Genomic DNA, 16,738 nt, shown 5'->3' with positions numbered 1-16,738 from the left:
TATGTGTCTAAGGATCGCTGTCGTATGCAAGCAAAGCTTGCTCTGTCGATAACAACCGTTATAAGAAAATGTAACAATCAAAATGGCTGTATAGAAAACTCTATAAAGATTCTATGTTTATTCAATTTTCATCAGAATATTACATGAAATCAAAATTTAAAGGCCCAGTGGCCACCCTTAGCGATATAACGAATACTATTTTAATAATAAGTACTCTGCAGAAATTACTACCTTAGAGCTATTCGTTTTACATGAAGAAATCTTTAGGTTAAAAGTACTGTAAGAATCTTATACTGACCTATTGAAATGAACCCATAATCAGAGTCATTTAACAGTAGTATAAATACCCCCACGCTGCTCATTTCAAGGGAGGATGGGTGGGATTATCATTCGATATTATATATATCCCGGTAATAGTAATGTACTATGCTATATTAAGATTAGTTAATAATCCAAAGTACATTATGATAATTATTGTACAGTACAGTGATGGACATACCAAGTTAAGATTAGCTGGTACTGTAAAATATCTACAGTGCGTTACAATGTCCTTAGTACTGTGATCAATTCTATACCAATCATTATAATGTGTCTAAGGATCGCTAGCGTATGCAAGCAAAGCTTGCTCTGTCAATAACAACCGTTATAAGAAAATGTAACAATCAAAATGGCTGTGTAGAAAACTCTATAAAGATTCTATGTTAATTCAATTTTCATCACAGTTTTATATCAATCAAAATTGAAAAGCCTAGTGGCCACCCTTAGCGATATAACGAATGCTATTTCAAAAATCAGTACTCTGTAGAAATTACTACCTTAGAGCTATTCGTTTTACATGATAATCTGAAATTACCAACTATTGATTTAGTTGAGTATAATAAAACTATGAATTGAAAATCTAGATTCATTATGTAGTTATCGTACTATTCTCTACTCTAATCGCTTTATTGTTATTTCTACCAGAAAATGGGATTATCATGGATCACCTGGTTGAGCTTTATTCGGAGTATAAAGGGTTTATCTTAAATACAACCGTTTGTAATTCGAATTAGCGCAAAGAGAAACAGATACAGCTTCTATCAGAACTGTAGCTTTTCTCGAACTTAAAAATCTATTTAATATTTTAGATAAGCCACCCAAAACGTCCTCAGGATCAGTGACTCAAGAATATCGTAAAATCCTAAGAGCCAGTCGTATGTTACTTGCTCAAAAATGTTACCATCAAATCTCACCAATATGTGAATATTTACTAGGAGCGAATATATTAATGTCATACCACAAACAAACAATCAAATCTAAATCGATGGCTTTTGAGTAAGGAGTTTTTATATAGTACATGTTCAGTAACTGTTAAACAATATTCTATTCTAATATGCGATGGCAAGCTAAATTAGTAGTTTATTTATTTACTGCAAGAATAAATTTGGTAGTCGGAGAGCAGTTATCGTAATTATTTAATTTTGTTTTATAGAAAAGTTTACGATTTATTGGATGTTTTGCCTTAGATTGGCGATAGAGCCTTTGATGAGTTTTTTAATGCTTTAACATATTGGGAAATAACAATGGAAAACTTCAGTAGTGGTGAGCATTAAAGGTTACGTACTGTATAGACCTAGTAGGGATAGGTGGTCGGGGATGCGTAATTATTTTGGGATAATCTGTGTCGAAAAATTAGTATCTTATTCATTAATAATTATTTTGCTATAACTCACGAAAATGCTAAAAATCTTTCCTGCTTATTAAAAGGTAAAGATTAAGAAAAATAGCGCAAAATACATTTGATGTAAACTGATGCTTCTGAAACATGTTAGAAAGTTTTAAAATTTATAGTAACCTTCGATTACATTATTTTTTCAAATCAATCAATTAATAAAGCAATAGCAAAGTTTTAATCTAATTCACGGAAATATGCAATAACTATAGCCCAATGTTGATGTATTAGTACAGTGTATTGGAGATAGGGAGAAAGCTCAGTCATATTTACTGCATACATGGTGCCATTTACACGAGTAACTAACAAATTATATTGTAAAGATAGTAGAATTAAGAATTTTAAGTTCAACGCGATTCATTCACCAATTTAGACTGCTGATGATTATAAATACAGCGATACGCTAAAATAGTTCCTTAAAAATGATTTAAAATATTAAGGTTGTTTCATAATCGTTAATTATCGGTTGCAATCCCTACTATCACTGTATTTATTGATTTCATCAATAAATTTTATACCTAAGAGATATCGATGAGTCAAACAACTAAAACAGTGTATACAGTATGCACAAACGGCAGTCTATAGTTACGATATAACTCCAGTTAGCGGCAGCAGCTATTTACTTACAGCAAATCTAATCTTACTAAAGGGATAATTTCAAGTAAGATAGAACATCAATTAATTAATCGTAATTTATTTTAGTTTAGCTATGATAACTTCTAGTGCGAAGTTTCTTCCAAAATTAAAGACAACTTTGTTATAGGTAGACCGTAAATTTCGTAAAAAGTAATTTTGAGGGATATTGGTAAAATGGTTAAGTTTCATTACTCTCGGTAATTAAATAATCAAATTATAAATTAACAAGGGCCCTAAGTTAGCTTAAGTATAAAAATAATATGCTAGTTACCTCGAATATTAGTAGTCACTGCAGGCTTAACTGAGCTATTAATTGTAGTATTTGTATACGTAGTCAAAGAGACTAGCGTAGTCCGTTGGCTATCGATTTTAGGGTTATCTAGGATGAAGTGTAAACGCCTTTAACCAATCATAATCACTAGTTACGATGTAGTGTATTCTTCGTATATCTAGTTGTTACGATTTTGTATTTCGTAAATGATTTAACCAAATCTTATAAAGATTTAAATTCTCTTACTGACTCTGGAAGTTGTCAATGAAAGAGCGGTACTCGCTCTTCTTTGCAATTACTCTACTATCTTAACAATTAGATTCGAATATTAAATTACTCTTTGTTGAGCATTACTTTAGGCAAAATGTCAACTAGCACACAGACTACTAAAAAGCTGAGTAATTAATCGATTGGTCATTATTATGCACTTATTTCGCAGTCTGAATTTACGTAATTCTTGCTCTAAATCGGCAAATTCAGTTTTGATTATTTGTAGGTGAAATGTTATTGTGTTTGACTTATATGAAAATTTACGTATCGATAACACTTGATCTTATATACTAAGTGAAAAGCTACATTGATAATACAATAATAGTCATCACCGTGCAGTGAAGTTTAATTTGTGATAGTTTTATGTACGTTGTGACTCTATTACCTAATTACTATAAGTTACAATCACTAGCTGGAACGTGTTCATCTCATGTTACAGGATCTGTACAGCTAAATATCTTGTATAAACATAACTTTAAGTAAAGTTTGACAAATCCTTATAACAATTAAATTTTAACGACCATGGAAGGATAACTAATATTCTTGAAATTGCGATGAACCCATAATAGCATTAAAATGTGTCTATAGTTGTAATTACCTGTGTCTTTTTTAATATCTTCAGAGTTTTTCGGTTTTTGATCTAAATAACAGATAAAACTGGCAATTTAGTTACTACGTAGTTACTTACAAAGAGAATATTTATCAGAGAGATAGATTTATAGTGATATCAAATTGATTACAAATTTAGGATGTAATGATTAAGTAGCGGTAAAGTTTTAGCTGATTATAGCAGGCAATATCAAAAATCAAATTTCAATGTAATAAACATAAATTAATCACAAAAGTTCTTAGCTTGATGAGTTAATTCAATACGTACTGGTTAATGTCAAATTCAATTTAGTATTTATATACATGTTAAATTACGTAATACCGATTACCTTAACTACTGAATTATGAATAATCTAAATAATTGTAACTCTTACACAACATGATAAACATAAATTATAACCTTTTGTCCTAGAAAATTAATGTTTAACTACACTAAAGATAGCATTATTAGTAGATTAGTTTGATAAAAACTGTAATGCTAAAATACTTCATCTATAAAATTAGTTACCGGTATATTTTCTAAATTTACTCAATCAAATAGTTAATTTATTAATTCCTGCGATTAAACAATACAATCTATAAGCTTAGTTCATTTATTTATTTGTAAAGCTTATATTCTATGTCGAATTATCTACAGCAGCACATTGGCTACCTAACTTCATGTTTTCTAGAATGCGTAACAATCGATTTTAGCTAAATTCAATCATTATTTGAAATATCAGATTCGTATGTGTGGTATTAATGCGACTAAAAAGCGAGTGCAAGGTAGGACGTAGTTGTATCATGTAATACTTATATACGTCTTGCATATTGAAAATGTTAGGCTTAGATATTGTGGATCATTATCCTAGAATACAATTCAGTACTCGTAAATCGTATCTTACCTCCACTGTTGCTTGATATAGAGTATTTCTTTTTCAACTTCTCAGCTACTACTACTTCATTGCAAGAACGCAAAGTATCTAATAATTTATCAAACGTTGCTGTAGAGACAAATTGAGAGTGCCATTCCTCCAACAGATTCATAAACTTATCAAATCTGCTACGATTCGAATTGACTATATCGTCAACATCATTTTCAGATAATCGCAACTTTCGACCAAATTCGATTACTTTGATTGACTTTATGTTATTAGCGATATACATAAAGCTATCACGCCTTTTAAGATCTAAATGATATCAAATAATTGAAGAATATTGATAATATTTTAGATGTTGTAATTAATTCATTGACGCTCCTAAAATTCCTAACAAAATGCATTAATATCTTTATATAATTTGTGCAGTGTTTACTTCTAAAAGCAGTATAGTCAAATTTTAGTAAAAGAATTACTTTTCACTACACTGTAACATAACTCTAAATATGTATGATCTATATTTAACAATTTACTCTGTAGAAATATCTTGTACTCTAGCTAAACTATACCGTAGCACTAGCTTAAAATAGAAGTAACCTATTTTCATGAATCATTCGCGCTTATAAATAATTTCCTCCTGCTGTACTCCTTACATTATAAAAGCTATTCTTTTTTCACCAATTTCGTTAGTTAGTTCTGGTAGTTACACAGTATGCTTGCACGCTTTATCTATTCTACACTACTATAGTTATTCGACTAATCACGTCATTACTCACCCGATAATGTTACACGATTATTCTCTTACACTAGCTCAAAAAAGATTGCTCTTCCGTTAGCTATTCTATTATACTTTATTGCGACTAATGCCGAACTCTCAACCTCCGTAACATGCCAATTTGAAGTACAAAATATTGCTTGCATTGAACTATTTCATTTTATGTCGTTTAAGTTAATATTAAACTAACATACGCATTTTAGTCTTATGCTAATAAGTGGCATAACCTAATCGTATATGCATGCAAGGAAACTAAATACGATAAATAGACGACCATTACTAACTTACCATCTCGTATTGGATCCATAGCATTTTGCATTGCTGTTCTTTTCTGTCGACTAGTTTCAGATTCTTGTGAAATAAATTCAAGTTCATTAATTAGGCGATATAAAGGCACATTGAATGCATACGAAAGAAAACTAAAATCATTTCTGAGCTAATATAGCCCGATTTTATCGGTGTTGGTGCTGTAGAGCTGTTTTATTTCGAAATATATGAGCTTACTTGCGATCGTATTTAAGATAAGTGCTTCATACTGTAGGTGTGGGTAGTCGAGGATGCGTAATTATTTGGGGATAATCTTATTTATTTATGATTACTTTCCTATTACCCGCGCAAATGCTAGATTTTTTCGTATTTATTAAGAGGTAATGGTTAACAAACATGGCGCAAAATATAATTGATGTAAACTGATGCTTCTGATACGTGTTTAAAAGTTTTAAAATTGATAGCAGCCTTCGAATACATTATTTTTTCAAGTCAACTGATTAATAAAACTATAGCAGAGTTTTAATCTAATTAGCGGAAATAGGTAGTAACTATAGCTCAATATTAACGTATCCGTACAGTATATTGGTGTCATGGTACGAACTACCGTGAAGAAATAGATATCTAAATTTGGTTAATATAATATAGTGATATTATATTACAACTAGTTACTTACAATAGGAATTACTCTAATTATAAATGTGTTTCAGTAAATTTAATGCTGTGCTGTAATGTGCACTGAAATGATTCTGTGAATGGACATATTGTAGTCTGACTGTGAAAAATTAGTTAGGTAGATGTTCTCACCTAAGTATTTTTATAAGATAACTCGTGAATGTTAGCTGCTGTAGAAGGGTATATAAGCCCGTCAGATAGTTGAATAAAGTAGTGTCACAACCCTCACTTGTGTCAAAGGAAAGTAAAGAACTCTAGTGTAGTTACTTAAAACTTGGGCTATTTCTCCCAGTACTTTCAGTTTCTATGAGAGAAGTATTTGAGAACTCGATTTCTCGGCTGATCTCCACAGACAACTGACTAATTGTTACACTATTCTTCACGATATGAGTCTTGCCGTTTCATGAGCAATTACTTACTTTATTCTACAAACACACGCGCTTAAATAGGTTTCTACAGTGAATTCCAATATTAACGAGTGAGAATTCATACTTTACAAGTTACATTAATTAGTATAATACCATTACTAAATATACATGTCGATATTCTCAGACTTAGATAGCTACAAGCTATCAGGTGTTAAGACGCTTAACCATCGTCCATGTACGGCTCAATTTTTAGAGATTAACACAACTTATAAACCTACAGTAAATTAACTGTTAACAACTTCTATTTTTATCTCATTTCTAATATCCTATTATCAGCTATAAGCGCATTAAACATAGCACATAACCTTATCTTATCTATTCATAAGCATTCATTAATCAACAGTTACTTAATTAGTAACGGCGCACCATGACAAGTAGTTCTCAATTTGTCTAGTTGAGTTTAACGTAGAATCAAAGGTGTCTAAATTCTTGTGAGATAGTTAAGGGATACTGAATCCAGGAGATTATAGTAATTTAGAGATTTGTTTTACGTTATCCTTGTCACGAAGCTGGTTTGTGACAATTTAGAATATTTAGAAAGATCAATCATATTTACTGCATGCACGGTGCTATTTATACGAGTAACAAATTATATTGAAACTGTAGCAGAATTACGAATCTTAAGTTCAACGCGATCTATTCGCCAATGTAGAGTGCTGATAATTGTAAATACAGCGAAAAGCGAAAATTGTTCCTTAAAACTAATTTAAAATATTGCAGTTGTTTCATAATCGTTAATTACAGGTTATAATGCCTACTACCACTATCTTTATCGATGAAATCAATCAATTTTATACCTAATGGATGCCGGTAAGTCAAACAAATAGAACAGTGTATATGCACAAATGGTAGTCCATGGTTACGGTATAACCCCAAAATTAAGTTCGATGTTAAGAAATGTTCAATTTTAATAGCGCTGGTTCTAATCTACTTATCTATAGTAACTAGTCCTGCAATGAGACTAGGCTCGAATTTTTATAAGTTATACTTTCATATGAACACACTAATTGAGTAATTTAATCGCTTTACAATGAGAAGAACAGCCATTGCAGCTCCATTTCCTTACCTAACTGACCTACTGTTTGTCGTTTACGAGCGCTTGATAAATTGTTCGATTTACTAGCGTCGCTTCTATAATCAGCGGAAGCTTGTTCCTTAAAACGGCTTTCAATCATGTCTGCTAATCGGCTGTTCTTATTAGGAATCTGTCTCAAAGCATCAATAAAGATGGCATAGCAATCAGGCGATACTGAGGCTAAAATTTTATTCAAAATGGTAGTATTCTTTTCGTTTTCAGTTTCCTTGGCATTAATTCCCTGTAAATCAGTCGGCGAAAGTACTCCTTCTGCAATTAGTCTATTTGTCATATGATTACTGGGCATCGATTCGGCTAGTTTATCCCAATGATCGACGATAGCTTGACGTTGCTCTTTATCCATAATCGCAGTTTAATATCGATTACAACTGTCTTGAGATTTTAGAACAATTAACGGACAACAACAAGGATAATTTCTATCTTGATTAAAATACAAATTGAGCAAATCAGCCGATGATTTCCTGTTACTCGGCCGTTTCGATACCGAAATCAGGGACCTAGACTGTGTGCAAACTCTCGAATCGGATCGAATAGTACTGAATGTCGAATTAGGCGAATCGAACCGAATGTTGAACCCTGGCCCAGACTTAAGACTATTAAAAGAAAGAGATGGGACATTATTTTAATAGTTATTTTAAGTGTATCGCACGTGTGTAGCGTTACACTATATTGTCTGCGATTGGTATGCAAATTAGCAGCTATTAGCCTGCTAAGTTGGTTTTGTTCACTATATGTAGTGCTTAAGTTTTACAACCCCTTAGGTTTGCAGTCGTCGAACTCAAAAATTTGAGACATTGAAATTTAACAAATCTCTAATAACGCGACACAAGAGTATAAGTATAGTAGACTATTCTACTTATTAATACTACCTTACTTCAATTACTACTGTAAATAGCTGAAACTACTACACTATGGTATACGGCTTCATCGGTAGCGTATAGTATAATGACGAAAAAAATGATAAGTCTCCACATTATTTTACTACGTGGTCGTTTCCTGTCTCGTCTCTTTCTTTTTAGTAGTCCTTGTCCAGACCTAGGACTACTCAAGGAAAGGTTCTGTTAAAGTACTGTAGTCCTACCCTACGATTGGTAAACTATTCCATCAAGTATCTCAAATCATTAGAACCTTAACCTAGGTAATATAAATTCAATCATGTGATCGTGGCGTAGACTCTACGAAATATGGAAATATGTAGCTCCATAGCAAGGCAATGGCCAACACCTTCCAGTAATGCTGGAGCTACGATACTTTTCAAATCACCAACAAAACATTGCTTGCAGGATCACTTAAATAGCAGAAATAATCTCGTTATAGTTATTGCAACAATCATATGGAAGAGTGAAAATACGATCATTGATTATATAATTATAAGCTTATCTTTAAGCTTTTATGATCAGCTTTCTGACATATTTGAATAATTTCGGAATTTATTTATCGCCAATATCCGTAGTTTACTGCATCGAGTGCCTTCTTGGTAAAAGATTGGATTAAATTGCTCACAATTTATTACCGTTTAATTGCATCCATTTTCAAGCATATTTATAGTTCTATTTGAAACTGTCAACAGGAAATAGCTAAAGCTACACTGGACCTTTATTTTTTTTAATTTTCATCCCATTTATGTAAAGGATACACGGCTTGCTTATAAGACGATTCGATATTATTACTTTCACAAACATCTGGCTTCAAATCAATTTTTTAAGTAGACACATCACAAAGAGCAATTAAAGAATGGAATCACAAGCGGTAATTTGTTTCGTTAGGATCGACGAATCACGAATGGGCTTAAGCTGAAAAGAACATTTCATGTAACAATCTACACGGAGATGGTCATGAAGGATGGATAAATGCTAGAAATCTTTTATTAAAGGTCTCAAATCCGATTTTAAAATACTGTAGTCAATGTAAGATAATATACACCATTTAAAGTACATCTTAGAGATTCTAAAAATTTTAGCTGCGGATGCTTTATAGCCACTTGTCGCATGTCGATGCAATCTGTAAGATCATAGCAACAGTACAATATATGATTCATTCTAGCATATTATAACTTCAGTGATTTCTACTGTAAGTAATGAATTGTGATCATTATGCACTCGTGTAACTGTTAAATTTATCAAGTTTAGTCATTTGATACACATATTCCATATTACTAGCAATAGCTTATAAATCATTTATTATCTTGTAATATACCTGTGTAATGAAATGAAAAGTGTAGAGATCAAGCTACAAAACTTTAACAAACATTGATTCTACTTTCATTACACTCCGGTCGACTTGACGAAACTTTCACACCAAATAGAACTTGGGGAAATAATCGAACAATTTATTACACAAAAAAAAATGGAGAGAAGTATCAACCGAACAACCTTACAAATATTTAACTTTAAGTATTAATAAAATAAGTGACAAACTTAAAACTGTCAACAGCCAAACAACCTTTCAAAAAGTAGCACGTTTTAACTTACGACAATTCGACCCAGAATGCCTTTTAAATTCAACAAGTTCTTCAAAACAATCTTCTTCTACTCGCCTTCTAAATTTTCTAATAGCGCTATCATTTATAGGCTTCGCAGAGCTGTCACAGGTATGCAAAACTAAACATTTACTAACCAATTACTCTCAAGATCCATTTTAGAAAACTACTTTGCACAATTTAAGAAAACAAAAATCATTCAAAGATCAGACACAATTTACCCTATGATTCCCTTACAAAACATTATAAAACCAACAAGTTAACTATAAAATACATCAAACTTCACTTCTAACGTAATTTCTATCATCAATACATTATAAAAGTCTAAAGAGTAACCTTTAAACATCAAGATTTAGTCATAAAAATAATAGTCTAACTACCTAACAATGAACACAACCTCTGCCAATTTTCATCTTATTTTCTATTTCCTAACTAAAGTTTCCTAATGTGACTTTCATGTCATATAAGATAATATACACCATTTAATGCGCATCTTAGAGATTCAAAAAATTTTAGCTGCGGATACTTTATTACCACTTGTAACGTAAATAGAGATAAATTAGGTTAACTAATATTATAAATGGTAGAACAAAATAAAGAACAACCCTTTTCAAATATTGCTTTAATTCGTAAAATATCCCGCCTGTTATATTCAATAAAAATTGTTAATAAAATTACAAAGAATTCCGGAATATATCAAATTGTTTCTTTAAATAGAAGTACCTGTGTCTTTTCGAGTGTCTTCAGAATCAACCCCTTTTAGATTTGAATAAGATTCACAATTGTTAAATTAATGATTATTAATGGCTGCTCACAAATAAAAGGTTAAGCAAAGAAATGACATCTTATCGAATTTATCATATACTGCGAAGTAATGTAATTAAATTACGTTTTAAATAAATGTCGTAATTGTGCAATGTGATATCGATATTAGCAAAGACAATTCTTTGCCCGATAAATTAATTGGAAAATGAACGATAGCAATTTCTATTCAGTAAGCGCATCGTACCCTTTAGAGCTCAAGTTTCGAAAAAAGCTGTACTTATTAAATTACGAAAAATGTACGTAATAATCTGAAATTACCAACTATTGATATTATAAAATTCTTTTTATTCCTTGCGATCTATATGCAGTTAGTAGAACAGGTTCTATTACATTTGCATGTATGGAATACGAATCTAAGACGATCTTTACACTACCCATTATTGAGCCTTACTGAAGACAAAAATGAAAAATAGCATGTAGATTACCAAGAAACCGAGTAATTAATCGATTGCTTTTCCTCATATACTTGTGTCACAACGCAGTGACGCTCTTAGATGTAAATTTATGCCTTGTAACTTAATATGTTATTATGAGACTTACTTTTAGAAAAATAACATAAAATGATCTAGGAAACATTTGTAAGCAACACTAATTATTAAAAACAACTAATTAATCGATTATGCTTACTCAAAAGGCGTCAATTCAGCTTTGATTATTTGTAAGTGAAATGTTATTGTGTTTGACTTATATGAAAATTTATGTATCGGTAAGATTTGATCTTATATACTAAGTGAAAAGCTGCATTGATAATACAATAATAGTCATCACCACGCAGTGAAGTTTAATTTGTGATAGTTTTATGTACGTTGTGACTCTATTACCTAATTACTATAAGTTACAATCACTAGCTGGAATGTATTCATTTCATGTTACAGTATCTGTACAGCTAAATATCTTGCATAAACATAACTTTAAGTAAAGTTTGACAAATCCTAATAATAATTAAATTTTAACGACCATAGACGGATAACTAATATTCTTAAAATTGTGATGAACCCATAATAGCATTAAAATGTGCCTATAGTTGTAATTACCTGTGTCTTTTTTAATATCTTCAGAGTTTTTCGGTTTTCGACCTAAATAACAGATACAACTGGTAGTTTAGTTACTACGTAGCTACTTACAAAGAGAATATTTATCAGAGAGATAGATTTATAGTGATATCAAATTGATTACAAATTTAGGATGTAATGATTAAGTAGCGGCTAAGTTTTAAATGATTATAGCAGGCAATATCAAAAATCATATTTCAATGTAATAAACATAAATCAATCACAAAAGCTCTTAGCTTGATAATTTAATTCAATACGTACTGGTTAATGTCAAATTCAATTCAGTATTTATATACATGTTAAATTACGTATTACCGATTACTTTAAGTACTAAATTATGAATAATCTAAATAATTGTAACTCTTACACAATATGATAATCATAAAATTATAGCCTTTTGTCCTACTTAAACATGTTATAATTATAGTAGAAACATAATTCATTGACAACATACTAGTATAACAGCATAGAAAGTGATACTAATTTTTAATTTACCTTGTCGAAACGACACATCGCTATTGTTTTAACAAGTTTTCATATCGTCTACTACAGAAAAGTTTTATGTAAATTGCTATAGAAAAGTTGGTCGTGTTCTTTTTACTAAGATGGTGTGAGATATTGAGATCGTGTACACTCTGACGTCTAATCAGTTCTTCATGAACTAATTACACCATAATCAACAAATCTTGTATCACAAATTCGTGGATAGGCAAAAAATGTTAGCAATTACCTACGAGTTCTAAGGAAAGAGAGCTAGACAGCATTTCTAGATTACAATTCAGATTTCGTAGTAAAACGCTATCCTTTATAAAGGGCTTATTAACAACACTCCAGTAATGTAAAATGCTATATTGTATAGCGTCTGCAATGAAATATAATTTGTTTACGTTATCGACGAAAAACTGTCCTAGTTACTATACAAAAATGTTTGATAATGTTTCAAGATTAATTTTCAGTTTTTCTTAAAGTCTAGTAACTAGAAAAGACGTCAGAGCGATCAGGATTGATATAATGCCTTCCATAGTTACTTAGTTGGTTAGATTTGTAACGTTTCGTATGACAGATTCCTATATTTAGTACTTATGAGATTACAATAAAATTGCAACATGATGTGGGAGTTGTTGCAAGAAGTTAAGACTTTGGACGATCACTTGCAACAAACCTGAGATCGCCTTGTAAATTGTAAGCTCTCTTATACAGTGCAGTTTTGATATGTACGAGTACAGTATGTATCTTACAATTAGTAATACTAATAATTATAATTTATATACTTTCCTAAGTATCGTATTTGGGCCATTACATGCGAAACTGTATTACCGACACATGTATAGAATCATACTTAAATCACACCATACTCTTTAAGCACTGCGATATCTACTGTAGAGTTAACGTGAATTGGAGATGTTAGATAAGTTATTGTTGTCAACATCTTAAGTAGAAGTAAATTAGATATGACTTAAAAATAATACCGAAGTTTAGGACTATTGACAATATTTATAATAGATTATATAAGTTAAAGTGATGCTTGTAATGATTCAAGTATATAAATTTCAGCTTGTAATAGGTAATACTAATCATAGAATTTTTCTCTCGTATTAAGTTCTGTAGGTGTTTAGTGATGTTCTTTGCAATCTTCAAGTTATAAACAAGTTAGGTAACGTATTTAAGCGGCTACAATCGCTGTTATTATCGTTCTTAGTTCTCCTTTCCTAATGTTATCGAAAATTTTTTCTTCATCCGTCAGCTGATTTTACTATTACATAGTATCATAATTGCTAGAAAATCAGCAATATAATCTGTTTAACTTCCAGAAAAGCAACTTAATGTTTAACTACAGTAAAGGTAGCATTATTAGCAGATTAGTTTGGTAAAAGCTGTAATGCTAAATACTTCCTCTATAAAATTAGTTACCGGTCTATTTTCTAAATTTACTCAATCAAATAGTTAATTCATTAGTTACTTCGATCAAACAATACAATCTATAAGCTTAATTGATTTATTTATTTTCATGTCGTCTAAGCTAATATTAGACTACCACACAAATTTTAGTCTTACGTCAGTAAGTGGCATAACCAAATCGTATAAGTATGCAAGAAAACTAATTACGATGAATAGACGACCATTACTAACTTACCATCTCGTATTGGATCCATATCGTTTTGCATTGCTGTTCCTTCCTGTCGACTAGTTTCAGATTCTTGTAAAATAAACCCAAGTTCATTAATTCAGCGGTATGAAGGCACATTGAATGCATACGAAAGAAAACTAAAATCATTTCTGAGCTAATATAGCCCGATTTTATCGGTGTTGGTGCTGTAGAGCTGTATTATTTTGAAATATATGCGCTTACTTGCGATCGTATTTAAGATAAGCGCGTTATACTATAGGTGTGGGTAGTCGGGGGTGCGTAATTGTTTGAGGATAATCTTATTCATTTATGATTAATTTCCTGTTACTCGCGCAAGCGCTAGGAATTTTCATACTTATTAAGAGGTAATGATAAACAAAAATAGCGCAAAATCTATTTGATGTAAACTTATGCTTCTGATACATGTTTTAAAGTTTTAAAATTGATAGCAGCACTCGATTACATTATTTTTCCAAGTCAATTGATTACTAAAGCTATAGCAGAGTTTTAATCTAATTAGCGGAAATAGGTAGTAACTATAGCCCAATGTTAACGTATCCGTACAGTATGTTAGGGATAGCTAGAAAGATCAGTCATATTTACTGCATGCACGGTGCCATTTACCCGAGTAACTAACAAATTATATTGAAACCGTAGCAGAATTACGAATCTTAAGTTCAACGCGATCTATTCGCCAATTTAGAGTGCTGATGATTGTAAATACAGCGAAAAGCGAAAATTGTTCCTTAAAACTAATTTAAAATATTGCAGTTGTTTCATAATCGTTAATTACAGGTTATAATGCCTACTACCACTATCTTTATCGATGAAATCAATCAATTTTATACCTAATGGATGCCGGTAAGTCAAAGAAATAGAACAGTGTATATGCACAAATGGTAGTCCATGGTTACGGTATAACCCCAAAATTAAGTTCGATGTTAAGAAATGTTCAATTTTAATAGCGCTGGTTCTAATCTACTTATCTATAGTAACTAGTCCTGCAATGAGACTAGGCTCGAATTTTTATAAGTTATACTTTCATATGAACACTCTAATTGAGTAATTTAATCGCTTTACAATGAGAAGAACAGCCATTGCAGCTCCATTTCCTTACCTAACTGACCTACTGTTTGTCGTTTACGAGCGCTTGATAAATTGTTCGATTTACTAGCGTCGCTTCTATAATCAGCGGAAGCTTGTTCCTTAAAACGGCTTTCAATCATGTCTGCTAATCGGCTGTTCTTATTAGGAATCTGTCTCAAAGCATCAATAAAGATGGCATAGCAATCAGGCGATACTGAGGCTAAAATTTTATTCAAAATGGTAGTATTCTTTTCGTTTTCAGTTTCTTTGGCATTAATTCCCTGTAAATCAGTCGGCGAGAGTATTCTTTTTGCAATTAGACTATTTGTCATATGATTACTGGGCATCGATTCGGCTAGTGTATCCCAATGATCGACGATAGCTTGACGTTGCTCTTTATCCATAATCGCAGTTTAATATCGATTACAACTATCTTGAAATTTTAGGACAGTTAACGGACAACAACAAGGATAATTTCTATCTTGATTAAAATACAAATTGAGCAAACCAGCCGCTGATTTCCAGTAATTCGGCGGTTTCGCTACCAATTGCAGGTGCCCAGACCAAGAACTACTTCAGAAAAGGTTCTCTTCCAGCAGTGCTAGCCCACGATTAGCTACCTTCACCATACTAATAATATGCAGGCTGATGATTTTACTAGTTATTTCAACTGTATGGTATGTCTGTAACGGTACACTCTACTGTTTACGATTGACATGCAAATGAGCTGGCATTAGCCGGCGTGTTCCAGTACGTTTGGCGACTTGGTGGAGTTTTTCTTTTTCATTTTTGCTTAATTAACCTGTTTGCTTTGCTGACCGGGGACATCAGTACCGACATCCATTTGCCATCCACTCCAATTAGTCTCGATCAGCGAGTCAAGAAATCACCGACACAACAGTAGCGGATTATATCCTACAGGTAAGCGCAGATGATCGCCATAATTCAACAGGTTCTGGAGTAATCCTGCAACATTATGTGGTAATACGTTAGAATTGTGCAGGTATTTTGTAGATTCTCTTATAAGCTAATATACGCTTGTACAGTACAGCCAACTCCATACTTCCAACTTAGGCTCAAGACACGCCATTCTCCACGATCGCGCTCGTGGAGAATGGCGATTTAACCTACTTGATCAGTGATTTCCCTTAGGGAAAGAGACTTTTGAGTGCTAGAGCCATGAGGTCTGGCACTCAAAAGGATTACCTGTTGCGTAGGATAGGAATGAATCAAAATAGCTTCTAGACTATCTACGTTTACAAATTTTAAGATTATCTTAATAATATAATCCATCAATACTTGCTCAATTAGTCTTCCTTTGTACTTGAAAACGGTTACATTGAAGGCGCGAAAGACGGTAGACCATGACTTTTTGTATATAGAATAGTAGAGTATAGTATATTAAGGTTTACACTGTCATGGAATAAATATTGGCTAATAGTTCTAAGCCCCACAAAACTCACTTATAGAATAAGTAATTTCAAGAATTAGGGGAAGGGTTCTCTTCATATTATAATCTAGATGCTATTACTACATTAATATTTATCGGGAGTCTAAAACTAGCGTACCGTTC

General features: G+C 31.9%; 2 protein-coding genes across 2 annotated transcripts; both read right to left on the bottom strand.

Moving 5' to 3' along the window:
• Positions 1 to 1,572: 1,572 nt before the first annotated feature.
• On the bottom strand, positions 1,573 to 7,938 carry TRIADDRAFT_60665 (uncharacterized protein; the record flags this gene model as incomplete). Its single annotated transcript, XM_002116622.1, has 5 exons — positions 1,573 to 1,658; positions 3,487 to 3,528; positions 4,382 to 4,666; positions 5,418 to 5,480; positions 7,575 to 7,938. The coding sequence occupies 5 exons, from the start codon at positions 7,936 to 7,938 to the stop codon at positions 1,573 to 1,575; spliced, it is 840 nt and encodes a 279-aa protein (XP_002116658.1).
• Positions 7,939 to 10,604: 2,666 nt separating this feature from the next.
• Positions 10,605 to 15,569, bottom strand: TRIADDRAFT_60664 (uncharacterized protein; the record flags this gene model as incomplete). The annotated part of the gene is made up of 5 exons (XM_002116621.1): positions 10,605 to 10,717; positions 10,798 to 10,830; positions 11,934 to 11,975; positions 14,086 to 14,148; positions 15,206 to 15,569. 5 exons carry the CDS (start codon positions 15,567 to 15,569, stop codon positions 10,605 to 10,607), a joined length of 615 nt encoding a protein of 204 aa, XP_002116657.1.
• Positions 15,570 to 16,738: the final 1,169 nt, after the last annotated feature.

This window comes from Trichoplax adhaerens, genomic scaffold, assembly GCF_000150275.1.
Source record: "Trichoplax adhaerens TRIADscaffold_17 genomic scaffold, whole genome shotgun sequence".
Taxonomy (NCBI): Eukaryota; Metazoa; Placozoa; class Uniplacotomia; order Trichoplacea; family Trichoplacidae; genus Trichoplax; species Trichoplax adhaerens.
This window is presented reverse-complemented; position numbering and strand designations above follow the sequence as displayed.